Below are 24,229 nucleotides of genomic sequence, written 5' to 3'. Positions count from 1 at the left end.
GCATTTGAGCGAAGGAAATGTGGGGTGCTGCAGGATATGCCAAAGTGTAGCACCAATATCAGATTGGTAACTCTTCCATTAGAAAGTAAACAAAGATTATTTTCTTTCCAAATATGCTATCTACTCCCATAGTTATCATCCATGTCCTAATATGAGAGTTTGGGCTCAGAAGTGGATGTGACAGGTACACCATTGTGCACCTGTCATATCTGGTGCTTTACAAGTGTGAGGTCAGAATTCAATGGCTCCTGGATGAACTATATTTCAAAAATCACTCAGGAGTGAGTGAAATTCAGGCCACTCAGGGTATGAGTGACTACCATAAAACACCCATAGCTGGCCCATGTCAGTTGACTAGGGCTTGTGGGGCTCAGGCTGTGGGGCTATACAACTGCAATGTAGATGTCTAGGTTTGGACTGGAGCCCAGGCTCTGGGACTCCGTGAGAGATTATGTCTACACTGCACACTAAACCTGAGCTCTGACTCAGGTTTGAGCCTAATCCCCCTTCCATCTACATGCAAATTGGTCTGACTTGGGGCAGCAAACACAGGACCTGGGCTTATGACCCTGCTAGGGGGCAGGTCAGACCATGACTCCTGCTGAGATATGTGTCCAATCCCTGTCAATTTGCAGTATGTATGCAGGTCAAGCTGCAGACCTGAGTCAGAAGGGTTGAATGGTATAGTTGCAAGAGTTAAGGTTCTATTTGTAATGTAGCAATTACTAGGCCCATTCTGGGGGACGGGGACGGGGGGAGAGATGAATGTTCAGCTGTATTTTAAAATCAGTTTTCTTAGGCCACACTCACATCCATTCAGTATGTTTGATTTTCATGAACATTTTAGACTGACTCACTGACTTGGCATGCACGTTTATGCAAAATGAATTTCAAAGTTAGCTGCACCAGTATTTGCAGAAAGAATTTTAAATCAACACATGCAAGTATTTGTGCTGGAAGGGTTTGTTGCCATGGGATTTATCTGACTAGACATAAAAAACCCCACAGTTCCAGTAGTGAATATCCACAGAATTGTTCATGAGCAATATAGATCATGCAGCATTATTTCAAATAATTTGTTTTTTTTTTTAACTATTAACATTTGAGGAAAAGAAGCTGCTCATAGAGAGAAGGTAGGTGAGGTAATACTTTTTATTTGATCAACTACTGTTGGTGGAAGGTACAAGCTTTTTAGCTTCACAGAGCTCCTCTTCAGGTCTGGGGAAGGATACCAGAGTATCTGAGCTAGGTACAATTCGGGACAGACAGTTAAGCATAAGTGGTTAACACATGTTGTGGGAAACTACTTAAAATGTAGTGGAAAATTGTTCTAGACACTAAAACCACGGACTCAGAGATACTCGTATGGCTTATCACAACAATTTGTAAAACAAGGTACTGCCTGCTGATCTTTAATTGCCCACTTCATTTTAAGTGGTCTCCTACAACATGGGTAATCCATTTATATTCATCCATCTAATACCCAATTGCCCACTTCATTAAAGTGGTCTTCCACAATATATATTAATGCCTTATGCTTGACAATCTGTTCCAACTTGTATTTAGCTCAGACACACTGGTTTACTTCCCCAAACCTGAAGGGGAGTTTTGTGAAGCTTGTACCTTTCACCCACAGAAGTTGGCCCAATAAAAGATCTTACCTCACCTACCTTGTCTATCTTATATCCTGGGACCAACACTGCAAACACTCTGCTCATAGACAGTCCATGAATACCAAAAAGGGAACTGAGCAAACAATCTACAATGAATAATTTGACTAATTTAGCTCAACCTGCTTCAGCGATTAGAATATTTTGGGAGATACTGTGTATGAGGGGAGGATTAAATCTGTAAATTTACTGGCCAAATATTTATTTATTTTTAGAGGAAAAGGGGAAACAAAAATTAAAACAACAACAACTCATGTTTTGAGGCCAGATTCGAATGTATTTTCCTCCCCACATCACCCAACTTGATGAAAGCTCCATTTTCCTCCCAGGAGAGTGAAGCAATGTGTTAGGTGCTTGGCACACTTAGCTTCTTTCAAAATGTTGAGTGCTTCACCAGGCCACTGATCCATCAAAAATTCAGGCGGATAAGAGAACCAGGATCTAATTTCCAGATCAAAGTGAATAAAGGGTCTTGTTCTGTGCTATATTTCAGTAAGGGCACCAGAGTTTCAAGGAGTCACCCAATCTTCATTGCACAACCCAACTGCCACTAGAGGGGACTGAGGAACACTTTGGTGCCCATAGTTAATGAGAACATTCAGCTAAGGAGGGATACAATACCCCAAAGAAAACCTTGCCGTAGATCTCTGGGATGCAGTGACTAACAGCCAATTGAAACAGAAGAGGGAGAACTTACTTCACCTGCAAAATCAGAGCATGGCTCCCCCAATTCAGAGAGAAGCTCTTTGTTTCCACTTCCCTTTACTTTAACCCCAAGCAGATCTGCATTTAGGGTTGCCAGGTGTCTGTTTTTCGACTGGAACACCAGAGCCGAGGGATGTGTTGGCCGCTGCTTCCCGCAGCCCCCATTGGCCTGGAAAGGCAAACTGCGGCCAGTGGGAGCTGCAATCGGCCGAACCTGCGGATGCTGCAGGTAAACAAACCATCGTGGCCCACCAGCAGATTTCCCTGATGGGCCGCTTGCCAAAGGTTGCCAATCCCTGGGTTAGATTCTGATACTATGCTCATCAGCACAGAACCTCCACTTGGAAGAGTAAAGAAGTGGTTAAGAAAAAAATATTTGTTTGTGACACTGCATCTAAAATTAATGTCTAGCCCCATGCTCTTCAGGGGCATAATTTCCTATGAGGAAAGGGTGGCAGCTTCCCCCTCACTCCTATCTTTGGACACAGTCATTAGGAAATCAGTAACTGCCTAGTTTTTCTTCATTCTTCATGCTATTTGGGACAGAGCATGTTCTATATACTGACTCATCTTCCACCCGCCTGCCATTTTTCTAAAATGACACCCCTGTTACTCTGCCTACATCAATGGAAATTTTGAGTGCAGAATATGTAATAATCACCTGCTATGTGGACTAGAAGAGAATTTTATTCTAAACTTTTTTAAAAATAATCATACAAACAGGAAAAAAAAAACCATAAGCTCGGTCCTGCAAACCATTATTCACTGAAGCAGTGATTATGCATGTGAGAGGTTACATTGTGGTCAGGCATAAAGTTTTTTGATTCCTACACTGAAAATCTACAAATGAGCTGGGCTTTTATCTCTTGATGCAGCACTCCCAGAATACCTTCCACTTAAAAAAAAACATGGATATATCATACCTACATCTATATGGAAAGGGAAGAAAAGAGATCCCATTCCCAAGCTCCCTCTGTATTGAGGAGGCATCTGAAAGTTTCTAAAGGAAAACATGGACAGCTCATTAGAAAACTCCCTCAAGCACTCTTGTGCTGCTTTGCTTCTCTAAAAGCCTGCACTAATGCACAGCTAGTGCCTTAGAAAGCATCATGTCACTAGGATTATAATGTAGGCAGAGATTTCACTAGGGAGAGCTATACCCTTTATTTCCTTTAAAATGCAATATTCAAGGCCTAAGGAAAATATACCTGAAGTGAGGAGAGATGCCAACCTGTAGGAATTTGAAAGAAACTAAAAAGGTACTCTGGGAGCCAGCAGAAACATAGAAGAATTTAAAGATTTCTCATTCAGACAAGTGAAGCTAGCTACATACTATTGTGTTTTCTTGTACTCTTAGTCACCAGCAGATAGTGTCTAAGGACTCCTTCACCTCCCTCAAGTAGCTCTTAAGGGACCTAATAAGTTTTCCTAACTTTACACTTCCCCACCTTTAAGGTCTCACATCACAGTTACTATATTTTCAGCCAAGGCCTGGAAGCTGCCAGTCAGAAAACTACTCTCCCCAGAGGGGTGAAGTAAAGTGATGTGGGGCACTCCTTCACTGCAGGCCTAACACAGCGGAAAGGCTAGTTTAAGAGAGAGTTTCCCATAGGACATGGCAAAGAACTGCCACTGGGTCTCTCTGGCTCAATTTTTATGTTGAGGTGGGTTTTTTTGTTTGTTTGGTTTTTTTTTTTTGTTTTGTTTTTTTTAAAACACAGCTTTTTATCGGAAGTGTGATTTATTAGCTCAAAAAGCAGACTAGATACTTTCAGAGCAAAATAAAATTACAAGTAAATATATTTGCCACATATTATTCATATATTCCCACATACATATTGCCACAAAGGGATCTCACAATTACCAAGGGATCACACAAAACTGGGTGACTGGACAACAAAATGGAAGATGAAATTCAATGTTGATAAATGTGAAGTAATACACATTGGAAAACAATCTCAGTTATACATACAAAATGGTGGGGGTCTAAGTCTGCTGGTACCACTCAAGTAAGAGGTCTGGGAGTCATTGTGAATAGTTCTCTGAAAACATCTGCTTAATGTGCAGTGGCAGTCAAGAAAGCTAACACAATGTTAGAAACCATTAGGAAAGGGATAGATAATAAGGCAGTCCATATCATAATGCCATTATATAAATCCATGGTACATCCACACCTTGAATACTGTGTGCAGTTCTGATTGCCACATCTCAAAAAAGTTATTAGAAATGGAAAAGGTACAGAGAAGGAAAGCAAAATGATTAAGGGTATGGAACAGTTTCCATATCATAGAATCATAGAATATCAGGGTTGGAAGGGACCTCAGGAGGTCATCTAGTCCAACCCCCTGCTCAAAAGCAGGACCCATCCCCAATTAAATCATCCCAGGCAGGGCTTTGTCAAGCCTGACCTTAAAAACTTCTAAGGAAGGAGATTCCACCACCTCCCGAGGCAATGCATTCCAGTGTTCCACCACCCTCCTAGTGAAAAAGTTTTTCCTAATATCCAACCTAAACCTCCCACACTGCAACTTGAGACCATTACTTCTTGTCCTGTCCTCTTCCACCACTGAGAATAGTCTAGAACCATCCTCTCTGGAACCACCTCTCAGGTAGTTGAAAGCAGCTACCAAATCCCCACTCATTCTTCTCTTCTGCAGACTAAACAATCCCAGTTCCCTCAGCCTCTCCTCATAAGTCATGTGTTCCAGACCCCTAATAATTTTTGTTGCCCTTCGCTGGACTCTTTCCAATTTCTCCACATCCTTCTTGTAGTGTGGGGCCCAAAACTGGACACAGTACTCCAGATGAGGCCTCACCAATGTCGAATATGAGGAGAGACTAAAAAGACTGGGACTGTTCAGCTTTGAAAAGAGACGACCAAGGAGGTATATGATGGGGGTTTATAAAATCACGGATGGGTGTGGAGAAAGTGTTATTTACCCCTTCACATAAACACAAGAATCAGGGGTCAACCAATGACATTAATAGGCAACAGGTTGCTTTTTTAAAAAAAAGAAAGAAAGCTAAAACTATAGCTGGGTTCAAAAAAGAATTTGATGAAATTATGTTAGATAGATCCATCAGTTGCTATTAATCAAGATGGTCATGGATGTAATCCCATGTTCTGGATGTCCCTAAGGCTCTGACTGTCAGATGCTGGGACTGGATCACAGAAGATGGATCACTTGATAACTCTCTGTTCTGTTCATTCCCTTTGAAGAAGTTGGCATTGGCTGAAGACAGGATACTGGGCTCGATGGACCATTGGTATGACCCAGTGTGGCCATTCTTATGTTCATATGTACATAGTTTTATTTTTTGTGCCTGCACAACATAGTGTGTGGCCACTGTGATTATTTAAATCTGACTTCTTACATATAAAAAATCCATTATAAGACCATGTGTATTATTTATGAAAACTTTCACTAGTAACGGATGCTGTAGTAAAGGTCAAACTGATGTCCATTATTAGCTAACTTTCAGCAGATAATAAACATGTTCCTTTAAAAAATAAATCTAGCCATACCTTTTAAAGATACATGCAACCATAGAGAAAATGGTTGGTGTTTGAAACTACACATTTTCTTTAGTTGCTAAGTGATCCTTATTGAGCAGGGATACCTCTGCTTGGATTAATTGTTTAAAGTTTTATAGGTAACTGAAAAGTATTTTCTCAGCAGTCTCATTGTAAGTCTGTATAGGATTTCTGCCTAGGTTTATAAAACCCCACTCCAAAATAATAACACATTGCACAATGTTTTTTTCATTCAGAAGGAGGAATCATTACAACCATTTTGGTGATGGAAAAATTGAGACAATTGTCTAAAACAGAAAAATTCATACCTATTTTCTGACAAAGATGTAGCATAGCATAAAGAGACAAACTTTTTTTTTTATACCATCTTGTCATGAAAATTTTCTTAGGTTTTCATAACATGCTCCTGAGCTTGTCTACTAGGCTAGACCTTAGCAGTTGGGTATACGTATTTCTAGGGAAGAGGCACACAGACATTATACCCTTAATTTATGAGTGCCTTCAAGAAATTTAAACGTCAACATTATAGCAAGCAACAAGTTTTGGAAATTTAGGCCTAAGTTCCTTGTCTAAGGCCACTCATTAAAATCAGAGGGAGAACTGGGAAGAGCAATACCAGGTCTTTGACTCCTGGGTTTAGTTCCCTGGAACATGTAGCTTTTTGGGAAAATTAAAAAAAGAGAATGGCATCTTAAACACAATTTCCTGGATTTTGTTGGGGGTGTCTACCTCTCAATATCATTAGAGCACAGTTTTAATATGAAATATAAGTATGGCTGCTATTATTAAATGAAGGAAGACAAACAGCATTAACTGATACAATAATAACCAGGATAAGAGAAATCACTACTGTATTCTTAGTACAAACTTCCCCCGATAACAAAACTGATGGACATTTCATAATTATCTTTCTTCCCTACAGTTTTATTGCTCTACACTTCTACCTGCACACTTCTGAAAGCCATCAAAATCCCTCTTTCCACTCCTTTGGGAGGCAAAGTAAGTTTAGACAACTGCAAACAGTGATAAAATTAAACAACATCCTTCAGTGCCAAAGCGTTCCATGACCGGAGTTCCAATTATTCAGTACCTTTCTCGGCAAAACTCAGGGTGGAAAGTCTGGGGGAGAAAAGAGAGAAAGTGATATTTGATGCCAAAGGGGAAGTAGTGGTTGTTGTCTAAAGCGGTGGCTGATATTTATTGACAGATCTGAGTTTGGAAGCTTTGCAACGATTAGGCCAATGCACAATCCCTTGAGCCCATGGTAACATAAATGGATGTTCAGCCAAGATTCCTGCCTTTAGCATTGTCATCCTTTATCTTAGTAAACATCAAAATCTGAGCAGAAGAGAGAGAAAATGAGCTATTGATTTTCCAGTATTGTCTTAACCTGCAGTCTAATTGAAGGTCAGTGTATGTATTCCTGTCAAAGGCAGAGTTTTGCTATGCATTGTGGATGTCTGACACAAACCACCCCAAGAGGGAGAGCGCAGATATTCCTTAGGCACCACAGAGAAGGATAATACTCTATCCAATACTCTCAAACATTCTCTAAGGAAAATCGAGGCCTGGAGAAGACAAACTGCAAAGTAATTGGACTAGATGTCAAAAGCCTGACAGAGAAAGAGAGAAGGAGAAGGCAGGAGAGACAGAAATGAATGTGTGTTTATCATTATAACACAACAGATTCAAAATAAATTGTCTATTTAGAGAAAGTGGATGATTGCGTCCCTCCCTCTATATAGTTCTTCCTCTCATCGAAGAATGAACAATTGCAAGTGCTCCTTTTTCTAACACAATAAAGGAGTAGCTTGTGTGTACAGTAATAGTTTGCTTTATTAGAGGTCAAATGTATTATGACAGTACAACAGATGTTGTCAGATAATGAATAGGAAAGGAAAACCACATCCCTCCCTTTTTTTTGTTGTTGTTCTTACTTTGTTTTCCTTCACTATCCTCCTATCACTGCCAAGGCACAACGTGTCACCTCAGTCCTTGAGCATGAGAGAGAAGTGTCAGCTGACGCTCAAAGTAAAGGGTGTGGATGGCTCCTTCCCATTCTACCTCTTACACCTACATCCTGATGCACACGTGCATATACGTCCCTTTTCTGAATCTTAAAGTATGTCTGTCAACTCACTAATTAGTTTGGATCTCTTTCTGCTCCCCTCTTTACTTATTTACATAACTACCACACCCCCACTTCCACTCCCACACAATGACTGAAGGCTTCAGGGGGAAATGGAAGAGGTTCAAGTTATATTTATTTGGCTCAATTCAAGTTATTTGGCTTAATGCTTCAGTAATGCACTTCAGGCTGTATTAGATAACACAAGGTATTTTAATGCAGACATACATCCTGGCAGTCGGCTGAAGAACACCATTTGGGCAACTATTGGACTTTATCACAGTAACTGTTACTTTGGCTCAGAGGTGTTTAATTTGCTCAGTTCCCATCATGAGTCCATTTAGAGAGTACATTTAGATCACAGCATATTTTACTATGGACAGGGTGAAAGGGGTGGGAGGAGGAGAATTAGGAGAAAGGGACTCTACAGAGATTCTTATTTTATTTTGATTACTTCACTGGCTGAGGTAAATTACCATCTCCATTTCATTATTTTCTGCTGGCTGGCAGAATGAATTTATATATTAGTACTTAATACTGCTGGATAGTTACTATAGTGTAATTATTTTGGGCTCTCAGACTTTCTGTATGGGCATTATTTTTTAAAAAAAGTGGTTAAATCTAAAGAAATGAAATAATCCCATCTGTAACCACTGTGAAACAATTTGTCAGTGGCCAGGAAATGTGTCCCAGAGAACAGTCACTACTTGAGTCCTAGATAGGCACTTGGGGCTAAATTATTAAAATATACTTGAAATACGTTTAAAAATCTGGTTCTCAGATTCTACAAAGATGGGCATAGAACAAGCACCTAAATAGAATTAGTTTTTCTTTTCTCTGTTCTTCCTTTTTAGTTTTTAGGTAAATGTCAGAATATAGAAGGACGTTTTCCTTAAGAAAGAACCCATGCATTTTATGTAATGTTTTTATATTATAGTATTTTATTAAAATGATTTGAGAGTCTTCATTTTAATCCTGGCCACCTTTAATCTAATTATTCTAATACCTTTAACAGGCCCAGGTACACTGAACAGTTACAACAAGTCCTTTTAGGGTTTTTGCTGATTGTAGGATAAATCCTATCTATCCGTCCTGGGTATTGATAAATGTCTGTCACTGAAGGTTATAAAGCGTCAAATCCCATACAGCAATTACATCATGATGATATTTTTATTTAGCACTTCTCTAGTGCTTCTAATCCTTTGTGTACTTTGCCCATGTTAACTTATCCTCATAACACAACTGTGTTGTGTCACCCGTTTTATACATATGCGCATTCTGAGATATGGAGACGTAATCATCTATTTATGTTAATCTTGCAGGGTTAAACAATTGAAGTGGTTTCTTACCAAGACAGAACAGACAGTAAAGTCAGAGCTAGAGCTTGAATTAGAATCCAGGAGTTCCCTAACACATAATCTTGTGCAATGTTATACATATGGGTACGTGATGGTGCAGCATGGTATAAAAAAAATTAGCACTATGTGTTTAAAGTTGGCATCTAACTCACAAGAGGTAAAGCCAGGAGTGAGCTCTACAGAACTTCCCAAAGGACCATAGATAAGCCTTTCTATCAGATCAGGCAGGCTGTGCATGCCACATATAATAGGACAATGTATTTTAGGAACCTTTTGGAGCATTTTTAAAAAAAAAAAAATTAATTAATTTAAAAAATATTCCCTGCACCTATTAAGCCAAGTACCTCATCACCCATGATTCTGTATAGGAGACAGAGATAATTAAAACCTCTAAAAATGACAGGTGGTCTTTGAGTTTCCAATGACATGATTTTATAAAGTCTCTGGCCCTTGCAGGGTACAAGTAAGCTTTCCCATTGGAAAGCTGATAAATTAGCTCTTTCCAACTAAACAAACATAAGTCCCTATAGTGCTATCAGACCTTGAAGTAGCAATATATTTTCCTAAGAAGAAAAGTTAACTGAACCAAAGCTCAATCTCTAGGCCTCAGACTAGTGTGATTTGTTGCGGGGGAACACATATTTGTGGATGGGAAGAAGAAATGTTTATCTGGAAGGCTGATTAATTTTTGTGTTGCTCAGAGGGTTAGAATATGTCCTGGGAGATGGATTAATTGGCAGAGTTAAGGGGTCTTTTTAACATGACCAATTTATTGTATGGTTCTGCAGTTTACCATGATCATCACCTCTACAGGACAGTTAAATAAATAGATAGATATTGAGCTATAGAGTTTCTAAATACTTGAGATTTGTTTTTTGTACAATTTTTAGTATTAAAGTAAGGATAGGTAAGAAAGTTTCGTAGTCCTTTCTGAGAAACTGTGGGAGCATCTGGTTGGGCTCAGGAGAAAGAAGGATGAAAACTGAGTATGGCAGGGAGGGACAAGTTTCAGGTCATTCAGATTTTTTTTGAAAATATCTAAAATGAGTCTCTAAACCTGTAGCTGTTCCACCCATTTGCAATGCATATTTAGGTTTTATTCTGCATTAACCACATTTATCTGCTATTCATAGCTCTTTATATAATGTAGATGTTATGATTAAAAAAGAACATATGCTTTTAATGTGTTTTTCTGCATCGGTGCTGCCTTGTGTTATTAAACAGGTTACATTGAAAAGCACAGCTAACATTTTTATATATTTATATATTCAATAATCAATATATTTATTGAATAGCTTAATTTCTAAGTCTGCCAAGGATTTTAAGTTTTATATATTATGCACAAAACTCCGCTGTAAATTATACTACTGTAGATTTGACTCCAGTGGAATTACTTGAGATATATTTTGGTTTCACAAATCAGAATCTGGCTCTAAATTTTTTTTTCCCCCTAGACTTACTTTCTATTTTACCTATTATTCTCTGGTACTAACTTAGTTGCTTTTTGTAGCTTTTCTGCTCTTCTTCATTTTCATGATGGGATAGTGACTAGCCAACCTCAAGACGGATTCACTTTGGACTAAGTGCTACGAGATGTACATGCTGGCCCCAATATCTGCTCCCTCCCTGTGGTCCACAAGTGCATGAAGAGAGCTGCCAGCCATAGTGGACAGAATTCATTGTCTTAGTTTCACCTTTATCCATTTCCCACCCAGAAGAGATATTGTAGTAAGCTGTATGGTCTGAATATTTCAGTGGCCATAAGGATTCTGAGCCTTATGGCAAGGCCATCACAACCAGAAATTTGTTAGTCTCTAAGGTGCCACAATTACTCCTTTTCTTTTTGTGAACACAGACTAACACGGCCTCTACTCTGAAACCAGAAATAATGTTGACACACAGTCATCTGATTTTGAAAGAACAGAGCAAATCCGTCCTATGTAGCTAACAGCTACCACAGTGAAATGAAGCTGAGGTTCTATCTGGTGCAGTCAGTTGACAAGGAATCCTGCTGTCATAAGGATTTCACATCCACCTCAATACCCTATGGTATTGGTGCTGCTTTTAGGAGGCCCTAATTGCTCTCTGGTCACCATAATAAGTTTGTGCTTGCTTCACAGGGCAGTATAAATTTGTATTGGTTTGGGGACCTAGAAATTCCCCTTTCCATCAAGTTGTCGCCTTCTCCCTTAGCACAAACTTCTACACCATGGGGAGATTCCGTCCACATGGATTAAGTCAAATATAAACTGCTAGTACTTGGTTATGAGGGTGGCTGTACACAGCCATGAAACTCTCTCTATATCAACTCTGTCATAGGTAGGATTAATCCTTAACAAGTATCTGTGCTGAGTTATTATAAATCCTACTTTTTTGCTGCTGCCTAAAGACCCTCCTCTTCTTTTCTACTTTATAAAGTAAATCCAGTGAGAGTCATACTGCAAAGTGAGGAAGTCAGTTTAAAATGATCAAACACTACATTTTTGTGTGTAGAGATACCATATCCTCTATTACGCTATTACAATTTAGTTTACACATTCTAAAGGAGGAGGATTAAAAGATAGAGAATGTACTGAGTAATTAAAAGGTAAAAATCAAGCACTTAAAGCATATTTATAATTTTACACAGTGTTTGTGTATTTACTAGAGATGCAGGAAGTAAGCTCTTCACGGAGGAGATGGCCATTGATAAATAAGCCCATTTATTCTCTCCAGGAAAAGGTCAAGATCTCATTGCTTTTCACTTTAAGCAATAGGATAACAATCGCCCAGGAAAACTGACAGTTGTTATGAACTGTATTTTTACTTACAGACCTACTGAAAAACTACAGACAACTTAGAAAAATATTCTATTTTGCACCACACCTTGGAAAACCAATGCATTCGCTAACATTCTGCCTCTGTGCTATATGTTCACAGGAGGTTTTTAGTCTTCCCTCCCCGCATTTTAATTACTAGGAAGCTGGGGTAGAGTTGACTTCTCAGGGGAAAAGGGACTTGAAAGTCAGCCAGCCATCTGAAAGTGAGCATGCAAACCTGACACAGAGGTGAATGTACAAGTTATATTCACAACAAGATGAAGAGTCTAGATTCTGGAGGCAGGCAACTATCAAAATACTAACACTGACAACCATCCAGAGAACAAACCTTCCATCTTTTACTTTGCAACGAAAAACAGAAAACAAGGAAGAACTGAACTTGAAATTTCATAAGGCTTTCATACAAGATTTTCAGCATGTTTGGCTGAGATAGATACTCCATGAAATTAGCTGCAGATGAATACCCTGAATTCATGATTTTAGTGTCAAGACTTGAGGATATTCATCTGACTTTAGTGTATTTAGGGTATTTATGACTTTAGTGTCATGACCAGAACATAGATAGTCTGATCTAGTGATCAAAGCAGGGGCAGGGTGAGGCCAGGTCAGATACTGGAAGGTCAGAGTCCAAGACAGACCAGAGGGCAAACCAAGAGTTGAGTGTCAGGAGTCAGGCAGGGTCAGGTTACCAGGAGATCAGAAGCAGGAGATGAACTCAAGAGCAGAATCGTGGATCAGTAACTAGAATCAGGCCAGACTGGGATACCAGGGAGTCAGGCCAGGGGAGCTGAAGGAAGAAGCACACAGTCCAGAACAAGGTGGATCCCAGTTGTGTGGACAACTTCCTGTTCCTGTGCTGAATTTAAATAGCGGCTGTGGACCAATTGGGGCCCCCAGCATTCTGCCAATCAGATCCCAGAATTGGGGTCCTCTAAGTTCAGCTTCTATTCTGACAACAGTCAGCAGGCCCCATGGTGGCAGTTTGTTAGCTCCAAAGAGCCCTGTGGACCAGGGTCTCTGACATTTAGTGACAGAAGGAGAGGATGCTATTAAGATATCCTCAGCACCTTGCATGAACAGGACCTTTGACACTGCTGTGCACTTGATTAATATGCTGAAGAGTCAGGAAAGAAACTATGGTGGTAACAACTACACATGTATAATAAATCCACATTATTGGCCACAGAGCTATTGGCCCTCTGTGTCCAGTCTATTGTTCAACTGCAAATGGTATGAATGCAAAATGACATGCTATCTTCCATCAGGTGATCATATTGCATACAAACAAATTGTAAAGATCAAAAGTAAAATCTATAAAATTTATATTATATACTTGCCTAATAATGGGAGTAGATTTGTCTTGCCCCATGGCTATTTTATATATATTGAGTCTTTCTCACAGTATATGTAATCCACAATAATTTTCTACCTGGAGTTTGGTTTATTGATAAAGAAAATAATATAATAACCAGAATCAGCTCAAAATCTTCATCCTAGATTTTGCTGTTCATACAGTTTCTCCCAAAGGACTGCTTAGTCCACCCCAGGGATCATCTTTTTCTAGAAAAAAACAAACAAACTCTGCCGTCACATATAGCTAGGGCACATGATGCCTGCTTCTTAGACATTTCCCATCAGCATCAATACCTAATAGTAGCCAGGCAAACAGTGCCACTAGGTTACATATACATAAATTATACACACACACGCACGTTTTTCATTAATTTAGGGCTCTAAATACTAATAGTAAAACCTTGAATTATGCTTGCTGAACACCAGCAATCAGTGCAAGTCACAAGGCCAGGAGTTTCCCATTCTCACAGCCACAGGACTCCATCCTATCAAAGTCAATACATGTCTTTCCACTGACTTAAGTGGCAGTTGGATGAGGCTCACAATTACCATGCAATGTATGATATATATATATATAATCTACGCCTAGTTTCAAAGGGAAATGTAAAGTGATGACATATTATTGTAGAGACAGGGGTGCTGGAACAATTTGTCTAATGTGGGTGCTGAGAGCCATTGAACCAACTGTAAACCCTGTATATAATGGAATCCTTCCCAGCCAGGGGGTGCTGCAGCCTATCCCCCCCCCCCCCCGCCCTGACACACACACCTGTAGTTCTAGCACCTATGCTTAGAGATCATGAAGGTGAGAATTATCATGGCAAAATCTATCTACAGGGTTAGGGAGAAAATGAGAAGACTTCAAAATATATCTGATATATATAAAAAAACAAAGCACTCCTGACACCTGTCAAATACTGGTTTTCACTCCTACTTGTAGTCAAATGACCTCTGAAATGTGCATCTTCTTAACTTGCTGGAAGCATAACTGGGTCAACAGATGGGGCAACCACTGAACAAGTGAAATTCCCTGTACATTTTTCCTTTTCCACAAATAATGGGCCCAAACCTACAGCTTCTCCAAGCCTGGCACCATTACCCATGTCCTCAGAGGAAAGTCTTGAATGGTGTGGCTGAAGAATGGAAGCTGTATCTGTATATTATGCAGGTGGAGCTTCAATCAGCTATCTTGCTTCTGTAATGCTGTACTGATTAAACAGCAGGATGGGACCAAGTTGGAAAACTGTTATTGGATTATTTTTAGTTGTTAGGGCTTTTATACACAGCGGGGTAATGCCCTGCAAGATCACTAATGTGTTGCACATTAATTGGTCTGTATAGACCTTGCTGGTGCATACCTTAAATGTAGTACAGTTTCAAACAACACTGCAATAAACACACCAGCAGAGTCTACAAGGACCAATTAGGACATAACAGCCACACTGGGTCAAACCAATGGTTCATCTAGCCCAGTATCCTGTCTTCCAACAGTGGCCAATGCCAGGTGCTTCACAGAGAACAAACAGAACGGTAAAAAAATCAAGTGATTCATCCCCCATCATCCATTCCCTGCTTCTAGAAAAAAGAGGTAAGGCACACTTTAGAGCAGTGGTTCTCCTGCAGCCCTCATTGGCCTGGAGCGGTGAACTGCGGCCAGTAGGAGCCACAATCAGCCGAACCTGCGAATTCAGCAGGTAAACAAACTGGCCCGGCCCACCAGGGGCTTTCCCTGAACAAGCGGCGGCCCTAGTTTGAGAACCACTGCTTTAGAGCATGGTTTTGCATCCCATTGCATCCTGGCTTATGGCCATTGGGGGACCATGAAATTATCTAGTTCTTTTTTGAACTCTGTTATAGTCTTGGCCTTCACAACATCTTTCCATGGGTTGACTGTGCGTTGTGTGAAGAAATACAGAACATGTTAGTGTGCTTTAGAAATCATATCCTAGTGGAGTACATTACCTTTCCTTCTCCCCTTTCCCCCTTCTATTTGGACAAGCCCTTACTTTATAATAGCCAAAATATAAAAGTTTTGTACTGCAAGTCACTAGATAGCATTGTTACATATAAATGCTTTTCTCAGTAAGAAAGTGGTCTCAAGAAAAGCTGTATAGTTTTTGTGATGCAGTTTCTTTCTGGTGAAGCTGTTGCAAACACCAGCAGTTTGCTCCAAGCCTTAATCTCTCTAACCACAGTTAAATTCTTGAGGCACATTTGCTTCCTGGGGAACAAGTCATTGATGTATGGGTTGGTATTTCTATTACAGGGGGTTATGTTTGTGTTGTTTGTGACTACCTCCATTCAGGGACTGGTGTGTATTGTGTAATCAACAAATTACAGCAAGAAAATACCCAGACTCCATGTGGGAGTGACAGTATAATCAGTGTTTATATATTACTGCTGCCCGTTCTACCCTAACATTTCTATGAGTGGCTTCACGCACACATAAAACTACAACACCAATACACCACGTGTGTGATTCCTAACAGCATCCATCTACTGCACACAATTTACTGAAATGTACCCCCGAGTCAAAAGCTCTCTTATCAAACTTTCATTGCCTTTGGACTAATGCTTAATTGTATTATAGTTGAGGGTACCAAAAACAGATAGATCCAATATTAATAGTATAGGCAGTTGTCTCATATCCACCACTCAGAAAAATGCATTTCACACACGAATGCTATTGAAAGGCCTGAAAACAAACCTGAAATGTAAACATAAAAAAAAACCCCTACTTCTTATCCCATCATCTGAGGTTGGGTCGTCGTGCAAGCATCTGCCATCCCGGTCTGTCCAAAGAGGTACTAAGGTCCACCTGCTTACCATCTTCTTTGATGAAATCCATCCAAAGCTTCCTCAGCTTTCCTTGGTGTCTCTTTCCTACCACTCTCTACTGTCATGCTATCTTCACCAGATCCTCTTCATTCATCTTCTGTACGTGTCCAAACTAAAATGCTTCCTACATTGTCAGCAACGTTATGAACTTTGACTTCCATTCTAATAATTTCATTTTGAAATCTGTCTTTTATGAAGTTCTTTTTACTGCATGAAGACTTCACCTGAACACTTGTAGGCATTGTCCCTGCCATCTCGCCACCCCAATGTTGTTCTATATAGTTGGGCTTTCAGGCTCAGAGGCATGTGCTTGTCACACACAACACATCAGATGTTATTCCATACACTTTTCTAGGCCTCCCCAGTCTGGAATGTCTCTCACATTCAAGCTCACTCTCTTCTGTATCCCAGCTGCCAAAGTACTTGAACTGGTCAATGTAGTGTAGCCATGCTCCAAAAATAGAAACAGCCTTGCATTTAAGTATTCCCATTTGATATTGTATATATACTACATACACAGAATACCCAGATGTACTGTACATGGTCCCAAATATGCATAGGCATATTTTCATGACTCATGCCAAGAAAAAGGGACTAAAAATTAATTTAATATTTCCATATTTAATGTTTCCTATCTAACAAAAATAGGAATAGTAATGGCTACCTCACAAGAGTAGCATGAGGTTTAACTCATTAAATGTCTTGAGAATGTCAAATGAGAGGCACTAAATTAATGAACTGTTATTTTCTTGTGATATCACCAGCACCCCATTCTCCCCCCACCACCCCCATCAAGATGATAATGCAGGCTTAAAAATGAGAGTTTTCCAGTTGAAAACTTTGCTATTTATTGTGAGAAAATGCTCAGGAATGAAAAATGTTTTGTTTTTTGGCAAAACATGTTAGTATTCATTATCTGTATTTATAAGGCATTTATCTATCACACAAACCTCTGGGAGTGTTTATAATTTAAAAAACACACACCACAGTAATAACATATTGCCAAGAGTTGGCAGCAAGCAGACAATCCCTAGATTATTCACAACAATTACTGTAATTTAAAGGAATCCAAACACCATTTTTGTGAAGGCTAGGACTATAACAGGGCTTAAAAGAGAACTAGATAAATGCATGGAGGTTAAGTCCATTAATGGCTATTAGCCAGGATGGGTAAGGAATGGTGTCCCTAGCTTCTGTTTGTCAGAGGGTGGAGATGGATGGCAGGAAAGAGATCACTTGATCATTATCTGTTAGGTTCACTCCCTCTGGGGCACCTGGCATTGGCCACTGTCGGCAGACAGGATACTGGGCTGGATAGACCTTTGGTCTGGCCAAGTGAGTTAGGAGCACCAGCCCCATTGAAAGTCAATGTTTCCCTGCCTATGATATTCCCCAACTAATTCAGAACAAGAGGGGGATAATATAAACTTCTGATGGAGGACATTATTGTGGGCTAGCCCACAAGCAGGTCCAACTAATCTGACAGCTCTATGTACTGGCTCCTTCCTTTCCCTTCCCCCAGAGGGTATGTCAACACTCTGCTGAAAGTGTAATTTCCATCTTGACTACACATACCTTTGATCAAGATAGCATACTAAAAGTGTAGGCAGTACAAATGGCTGGATGAGCTAGTCACTCCTAGTAAGAGCCTATCTGAAACCCTAGGTATGCATTTGGATGGATGGCCCATCCCGCCACTTGCACCACCACAGCTACACTGCTATTTTTGGCACATTAGCTCTAATCAACCTAGTGTAAGTATATCTACCCAAGCCGAAAATTACAGCTCCACTGTAAACCTATCCTAATCAAGAGAGAAGCCCACGTGCTTAGATACTGGAAGGTGTTTTACCCAGAGGGGAAGGGAAGGGTGGCAGAAGCAATGTGGGCCATTACTTTTTTTCACGAGAGGGAACGAAGAGGGTGTAGAACTTCCCTGCCTGTAGTGTCCCGCAGCCTAGGGCCTATCCCACTACCTCCTCCCAATTCCCTTATGTGAATAATGTATTGGCCTAGCATGCTTGATCCCTAATTACTGCTCACCTGCTCAAAATTTGTCACTCCTGTGTTCCCTTCCTCAGAGTCTCTCTGCTTCTTAAGAAGTGGAAGTGTGAGAGGCCCACAGCAGCTGAGGAGAGGCTCCTTCTCATGTTGCTATCTTCATCAGCCAACTGCTATTCCCTGTACTGCAGAACACTACCTGAGCACATGGTGCTAACAGGAGAGGCAGCAAAATTCATTCTAGCGTGGAAAGGAACACATGATGCAATCCAGTTGAAAGGTTTGTTGTTCATTGTGGTGCCTTAACTCATCCCAACCAAAGGGATGGAATCCAAGGAATGATGCTTCTAAAAGTAGACAGGACTCATGCCATCTCTATAGATTAAAAGTGCACTCAGAAGCAAACAGAGGGTGATGCATTGTATGGAGCGTAGGTGTAAAGAGTGCAACATAGATAGCACTAAATAAACAGGCTATTTTCTATATTAGCCAAACCCTCTGTTTGGCCTCCAAACACAGTGGTAGGTGCATTATTTGCCTCCAGTACTGCAAGTGATGAGCTATCTGACTACACAACTAACTCTACTTGCAACTACTCTCATATCTGGGATCAAGATACCTATGCTCATCTATAGCTTCATATATATCCTACCATAGAAAGGGTCTCATCCTGACGTGACAGAACTCCCACCAGAGCTTTTCAGGATCAATTCTTTAGTCATTGCTGAAGCATCCTTTGCTTTTTTAAGCAAGGGAACAGACAAATCTATTTGGAGTAAAAGGAACAAAAACTGAAGACATTAACAAACATTATGACAATTAGTAAGACTACTAACTTTTGTCTGAACTTTTGCCTTAAAAACAACAAACAACAACAACAAGAACCCCAATACACTAAATTGAATCTTTTTAATAAAGGTTTATTTTAAAGTGAGTCCTATTTTGTTCAGTGTGAATAACACTTGTACGGTAACAGCCTGTCTTTCACTGTTAATTGCTTGTTGTCTCTTTGGATTTCATCATTTGCATAATTGTGATTCTTTTCAATAAAAAAGGGATTATATAATCTTGGAGAAGCAAATATCATAAACTGTAAATTTACTTGAAATTAAAGGAATAAATGTGCCATGGTAACACATTTGGTAATGTCTACCAAAAGAATAAAGTCTTTTAATATTTTTGTCTGTATTTACAGAAAATCACTTTAGACTACACTATTCCTCAAATGTCATTCAAAATTAAAACATCAGAACTTAGTTTGAAGCTACAGTATTGAAATGGATATCAATGCCCAATTAATGTTTTTAATAAGGGACATAAGATTTTCTTGAGGTTGGTTTTATTCTTTTGATTTAGATAAACTGCCACCTAGATGAAGAAAATGTCTGTTTAGATAGTAGCATTTATTTTATTAATGAGAGTAAGTTTCCAATACATTTATATGCCTTGCACAGGTAACTTACCTTTGGTTCTGCAAATGTATAGGTGCGTCTTTAAAAAGTTATCAATTGTATCAATTACCTAAAGATGTTCTGGTGATAGGGTTTTCACAGTCATATATCATTTGACTAGTGATACATAGTGGTGTCAATAAGAGTTGGTTGGAAATTTTGTCAAAATAGAATTTGAAGAAAATGCCATTTTTATCTAAATTGATGTTTAGACAAATATGCCAGTGCTGAAGAAATTTTGTTGTGAAAAAATAAACACGGCATTTTGATAATGCTGAATCAGGATATTTCAACATTTTTAAATGGAACTTTTATATTTCAAAAAGGATGTTTCAAAACAAAAGAACTACATGTTCTTACTCAGTCATGTGCAGTGACTGACTAGTTTTAAGTGAAAGGAATGGTTCTCTCTTAGGTATGGTATGGTTCTCTCTTAGGTATTGCTCCCCGTTTAAAAGAAATGTGCACCCACAATGTTGAGGTAGGGTGGATGGAGACACTGTTGAAGATTAATATTAAAGAAAGAGGAAGGAGAGAGGATCAGTTTCAGTTACAGCAGATGAAAAATTCACAAAGCTTCTTCCTGTTCCAGACTGATAAAAAGGTCTGCTCCCCTTTACAGGGTAACTGGATGGCCCAGAGTTTTACAAGCCATCAGGGTCTGGGCGGAAATGGAATGGGGCCAGTGCTATCCTGCCCCTTTTGAAAATGTTGCCTGAACCAAAAATTTGGGGTTTTTTTAAGTTCTTTTAAAAGAAGAATTTTTTTGGGCCTGGCATACTAAGATGGAATCTCTACCAAAATCTGTCTCCTCAGTAAAGGAAAGTGTGGGTTTCAAGTAAACAGTGTAGAGAAGTTAGCAGAGAAAGAGTTACCTGGAATTTAACTGTAAAGTAAAAAACAAAAACTGTGAAAAAGCAATGTCCAAATTTTAAAAGTTACTGATTTATAACATTTCTTCATTGTAAAGAAAATTGGAAGCACTTAAGAACCAAGTCCGGTTTAAAAAAAAAAAAAGCAGACATTGATTGTGAACCCAGGCAATTGGGAGTGGGGTGGGGGGAAGACCCAACAAATTATTCTGGGACTTCCAAAAGTGGACACCAAAAGTGAACTAATACATGTGGAAAGGGGTTACGTGATCCATATATACAAAAACAAGGATAATGCTAGAAGTAGTACTACTTTTGCTACCCTTTTTATATACCTGAGAGAAAAGAAATCTTCTAGTCAGCTTTAGTCATAGGGGCAATGTTATTCTTTTATTGACCTAAGCGCTATCACTCTACCATGTGAGAAAGGGTTTATACCCCTCAACTGGGCATAAGAAGTGGCAGGAGTGGAGAAAAAAACCCACCACCATTATTTCAAACAAAACTACAAGCTATTGAAGAAGTCTATATCTTTTGGAACATGATTCAGCTAAAGACAACTGGAAAAGATCCTCAAAACCAGCCAATCTGGCTCCTACAAGTTCTCAGAAAAGGAGCACAACTAATATGTCTATATTTTAACAGTTTCCCCACTTAATAGTCTTTATTCTCCTATTTGACAGGCTCCTTTATTTTAACAGCACTGTGGACAGACTTACTGTCCACCCTGCACAGGAGAGCCTCTTAGAATTGTTTAAAAAGTTAAAGAGATTTGATGATCTTTACTAAAACAACACAAAGTTACATGGAATTTCGTTGAATACTCACCCTAATGGAGTTTAAAAATTAGCATGTCCTTTTTGGACATCAATCTTGGCTAAGTGAACTAACTAGGTATGTACATGACTTTGGGATTTGACCTGCACTTAACTTGTATTTGCAATCCCATTATTCATCTCAGCATGATATTAAGCATTTTTGCTATTAAGAAAGAGAAAACAAAATGTGGACTATGTCAAGGAAAAATCTTCCATACAGATAAAAGAACAAGTTATGTATGGGAAAAACTGATTCGTTCTGGGATTGCAAAAGAAAATGGAGGATTCATTTAAGAAACACTTGGTAAAGTTTATAGATTTGAAAAGAAAATAAACCAGAAATCGGAATCCTGCAAATATCCTCAGCTAAGACTATAATGTGATAAAGAGATAGGAAATAATTTACATCCGTTATGCACTATATATTAAAACAATGAAACAAAGAAAGAAAGGTGGAGGAGAAGGGAACACCAGTTGTTGGAATTGCTATGAATCTTCTTAAAATTTCATTTCTAATTCCCATAACACTAATATGGGAAAAGATTTAGATGTGAAAAGCCTACTCTGTGTCCTAATTTTGCTCCCAAATACTAACACAGTGAGCTTTTAAACACAGTGCACCAGTGGGCTGAACACTGGTCAACAAGTCTTTTCTCTATTGTGTTGCAGCTTCTTCCCTACAGTAGATTAGCTCACAATATTTGTGCAAACTTTGGAAGAGGGGCACGTATGATGGAATTCAAGATAGGCAGGCAGCCTGAGGACACAGACATCAGTAACATTGCAGCAAACTCCAGCAGAAGAATTGAAAGAACAGGCAATGTGGAGATGAGAAAATACATACACTGATACATTCAGTATGTCATCTTCAGTGCAAAGCCTGTCTTTTCCTGAGAAAGGCCCCACACAGTAAATCTAATTCTTTGGATTACACTACAACAGGCTATAACACTAGTAACAGGTATGATGTCGATCCATAAACTATATCATGAAAACTCAAGGAGCAGTAAAGATTTAATCCAAGTACATCCCTTCCTCTGGGTTTACCACTTCTTACCATCTTCTTTGTCTATTAATTGTGGGCTTCTTGGCAGACACTGTCTGACTTTTGTGTAGAGTGTGTCAAAATTATTTTACCTAAAAATTAACTGTCAGTGACAATTCATGAATATTTTGACAAGATTCCCCCCTCCTCCCATTTTTCAAGCCCCTCTGATTTGGGCCTTTTACCAATGACAAGCACGTTTTGTTAAGTGCAAACAGACAAATGAAATTGATGGTGTAATATCTTATTGGTCCCCCTTCCATGGTTGTAAAGATATTGTCAATGCATCATTGAGCTTTGAAGTCACAAACACACGTGCACACTGGCTGAAATACACAACACAAAACAGAGTCACTTTTTCCTGAAAAGATTTAAATGATTTCAGCTGACCATCCTGAGCACATGGAGTAGGCACAGCCAGTCAGGAAAATGAATAAAATGCTACACAACTTCATAGATATCAAGGTCAGAAGGGACCATCATGATCATCTAGTCTGACCTCCTGCACAATGCAGGCCACAGAATCTCACCCACCCACTCCTGCAATAAACCTCTTACCTATCTCTGAGCTCTTGAAGTCCTCAAATCATGGTTTAAAGACTTCAAGGTGCAGAGAATCCTCCAGCAAGTGACCCATGCCCCATGCTACAGAGGAAGGTGAAACCCCTCCCCCAGGGCCTCTTCCAATCTCCCTGGAGGAAAATTCCTTCCTGACCCCAAATATGGTGATCAGCTGAACCCTGAGCACGTGGGCAAGATTCACCAGTCAGATACCCAGCAAAGAATTCTCTGTAGTAACTCAGATCCCACCCCATCTAACATCCCATCACAGGCCATCGGGTCTATTTACCATGAATATTTACAGATCAATTAGTTGCCAAAATCATGTTATCCCATCGTACCATCTCCTCCATAAATTTATCGAGTTTAATCTTGAAGCCAGATAGGTCTTTTGCCCCCACTGCTTGCCTTGGAAGGCTATTCCAGAACTTCAACAATTCCAGCTCAAAATACATATGCAAAGTGATCTCAGGAAGTGTTATACATTTCAAAATAACCTCTTAAAATCTGAATGTGGTAAATCAGCAAGAGAAAGCAACTGCAGATGCGTTACCATCATAAAGTCTGCTGATCCTCTTGTGGAAGCTGAACATTCCTCAAAGCTGAGGCCCACAAAAGTTGCACAGAGAGAGAGAGACTTCCAACTAGGGAAGGGAAAGGAAAGGGAAAGCTGAGAATAGAATGATGGCATGTTATCAGCTCACTGCCAATCTCATTATGCTGTTAGTTTAACTTCCATGAAAAGCAATATGCCTCTGTCCTTACTCACATGCTCATACACATTTTTTCTAAATTATTAACTAGAGACTAGACCCACTTTTGTAATTTTAAATCTGGATTTTAAAATTAAGAGTTAAGAATCAATGTAGAATTTTCAGATGCATAACTGAAAATCTCTATTACATGCAGTTGCCTACAGTTTGCTTGTGGGCTGCATATTTTCCAGACTTCTCGCAAGAAATTAAATATAAGTTATTGCTGCCACCAACAGGCTATTCTATCCCTCTGTATGTTTTATCTTCATACTTTACAAAAGTTTAAATGTCAGGTGAAAAAATACACTTCTATATGCCAA

General features: G+C 39.4%; 1 protein-coding gene across 1 annotated transcript in view; it reads right to left on the bottom strand.

Annotated features, from left to right (window-relative positions):
* Positions 1 to 23,761, bottom strand: part of LOC311526749 (uncharacterized protein) — a 148,478-nt gene extending 124,717 nt beyond the window's left edge. The window contains exon 1 of the mRNA XM_084640107.1: positions 23,708 to 23,761. Within this exon, the coding sequence (XP_084496233.1) occupies positions 23,708 to 23,747 (40 nt within the window). The 5' untranslated portion in view covers positions 23,748 to 23,761. The remainder of the gene's footprint in view (positions 1 to 23,707) is intronic.
* Positions 23,762 to 24,229: the final 468 nt, after the last annotated feature.

This window comes from Lepidochelys olivacea (genome assembly GCF_965140295.1).
Source record: "Lepidochelys olivacea isolate rLepOli2 genome assembly, chromosome: 9".
NCBI lineage: Eukaryota > Metazoa > Chordata > Testudines > Cheloniidae > Lepidochelys > Lepidochelys olivacea.
The sequence above is the reverse complement of the archived record's forward strand: the minus strand, read 5'-3'. Positions and strand labels throughout refer to the sequence as shown.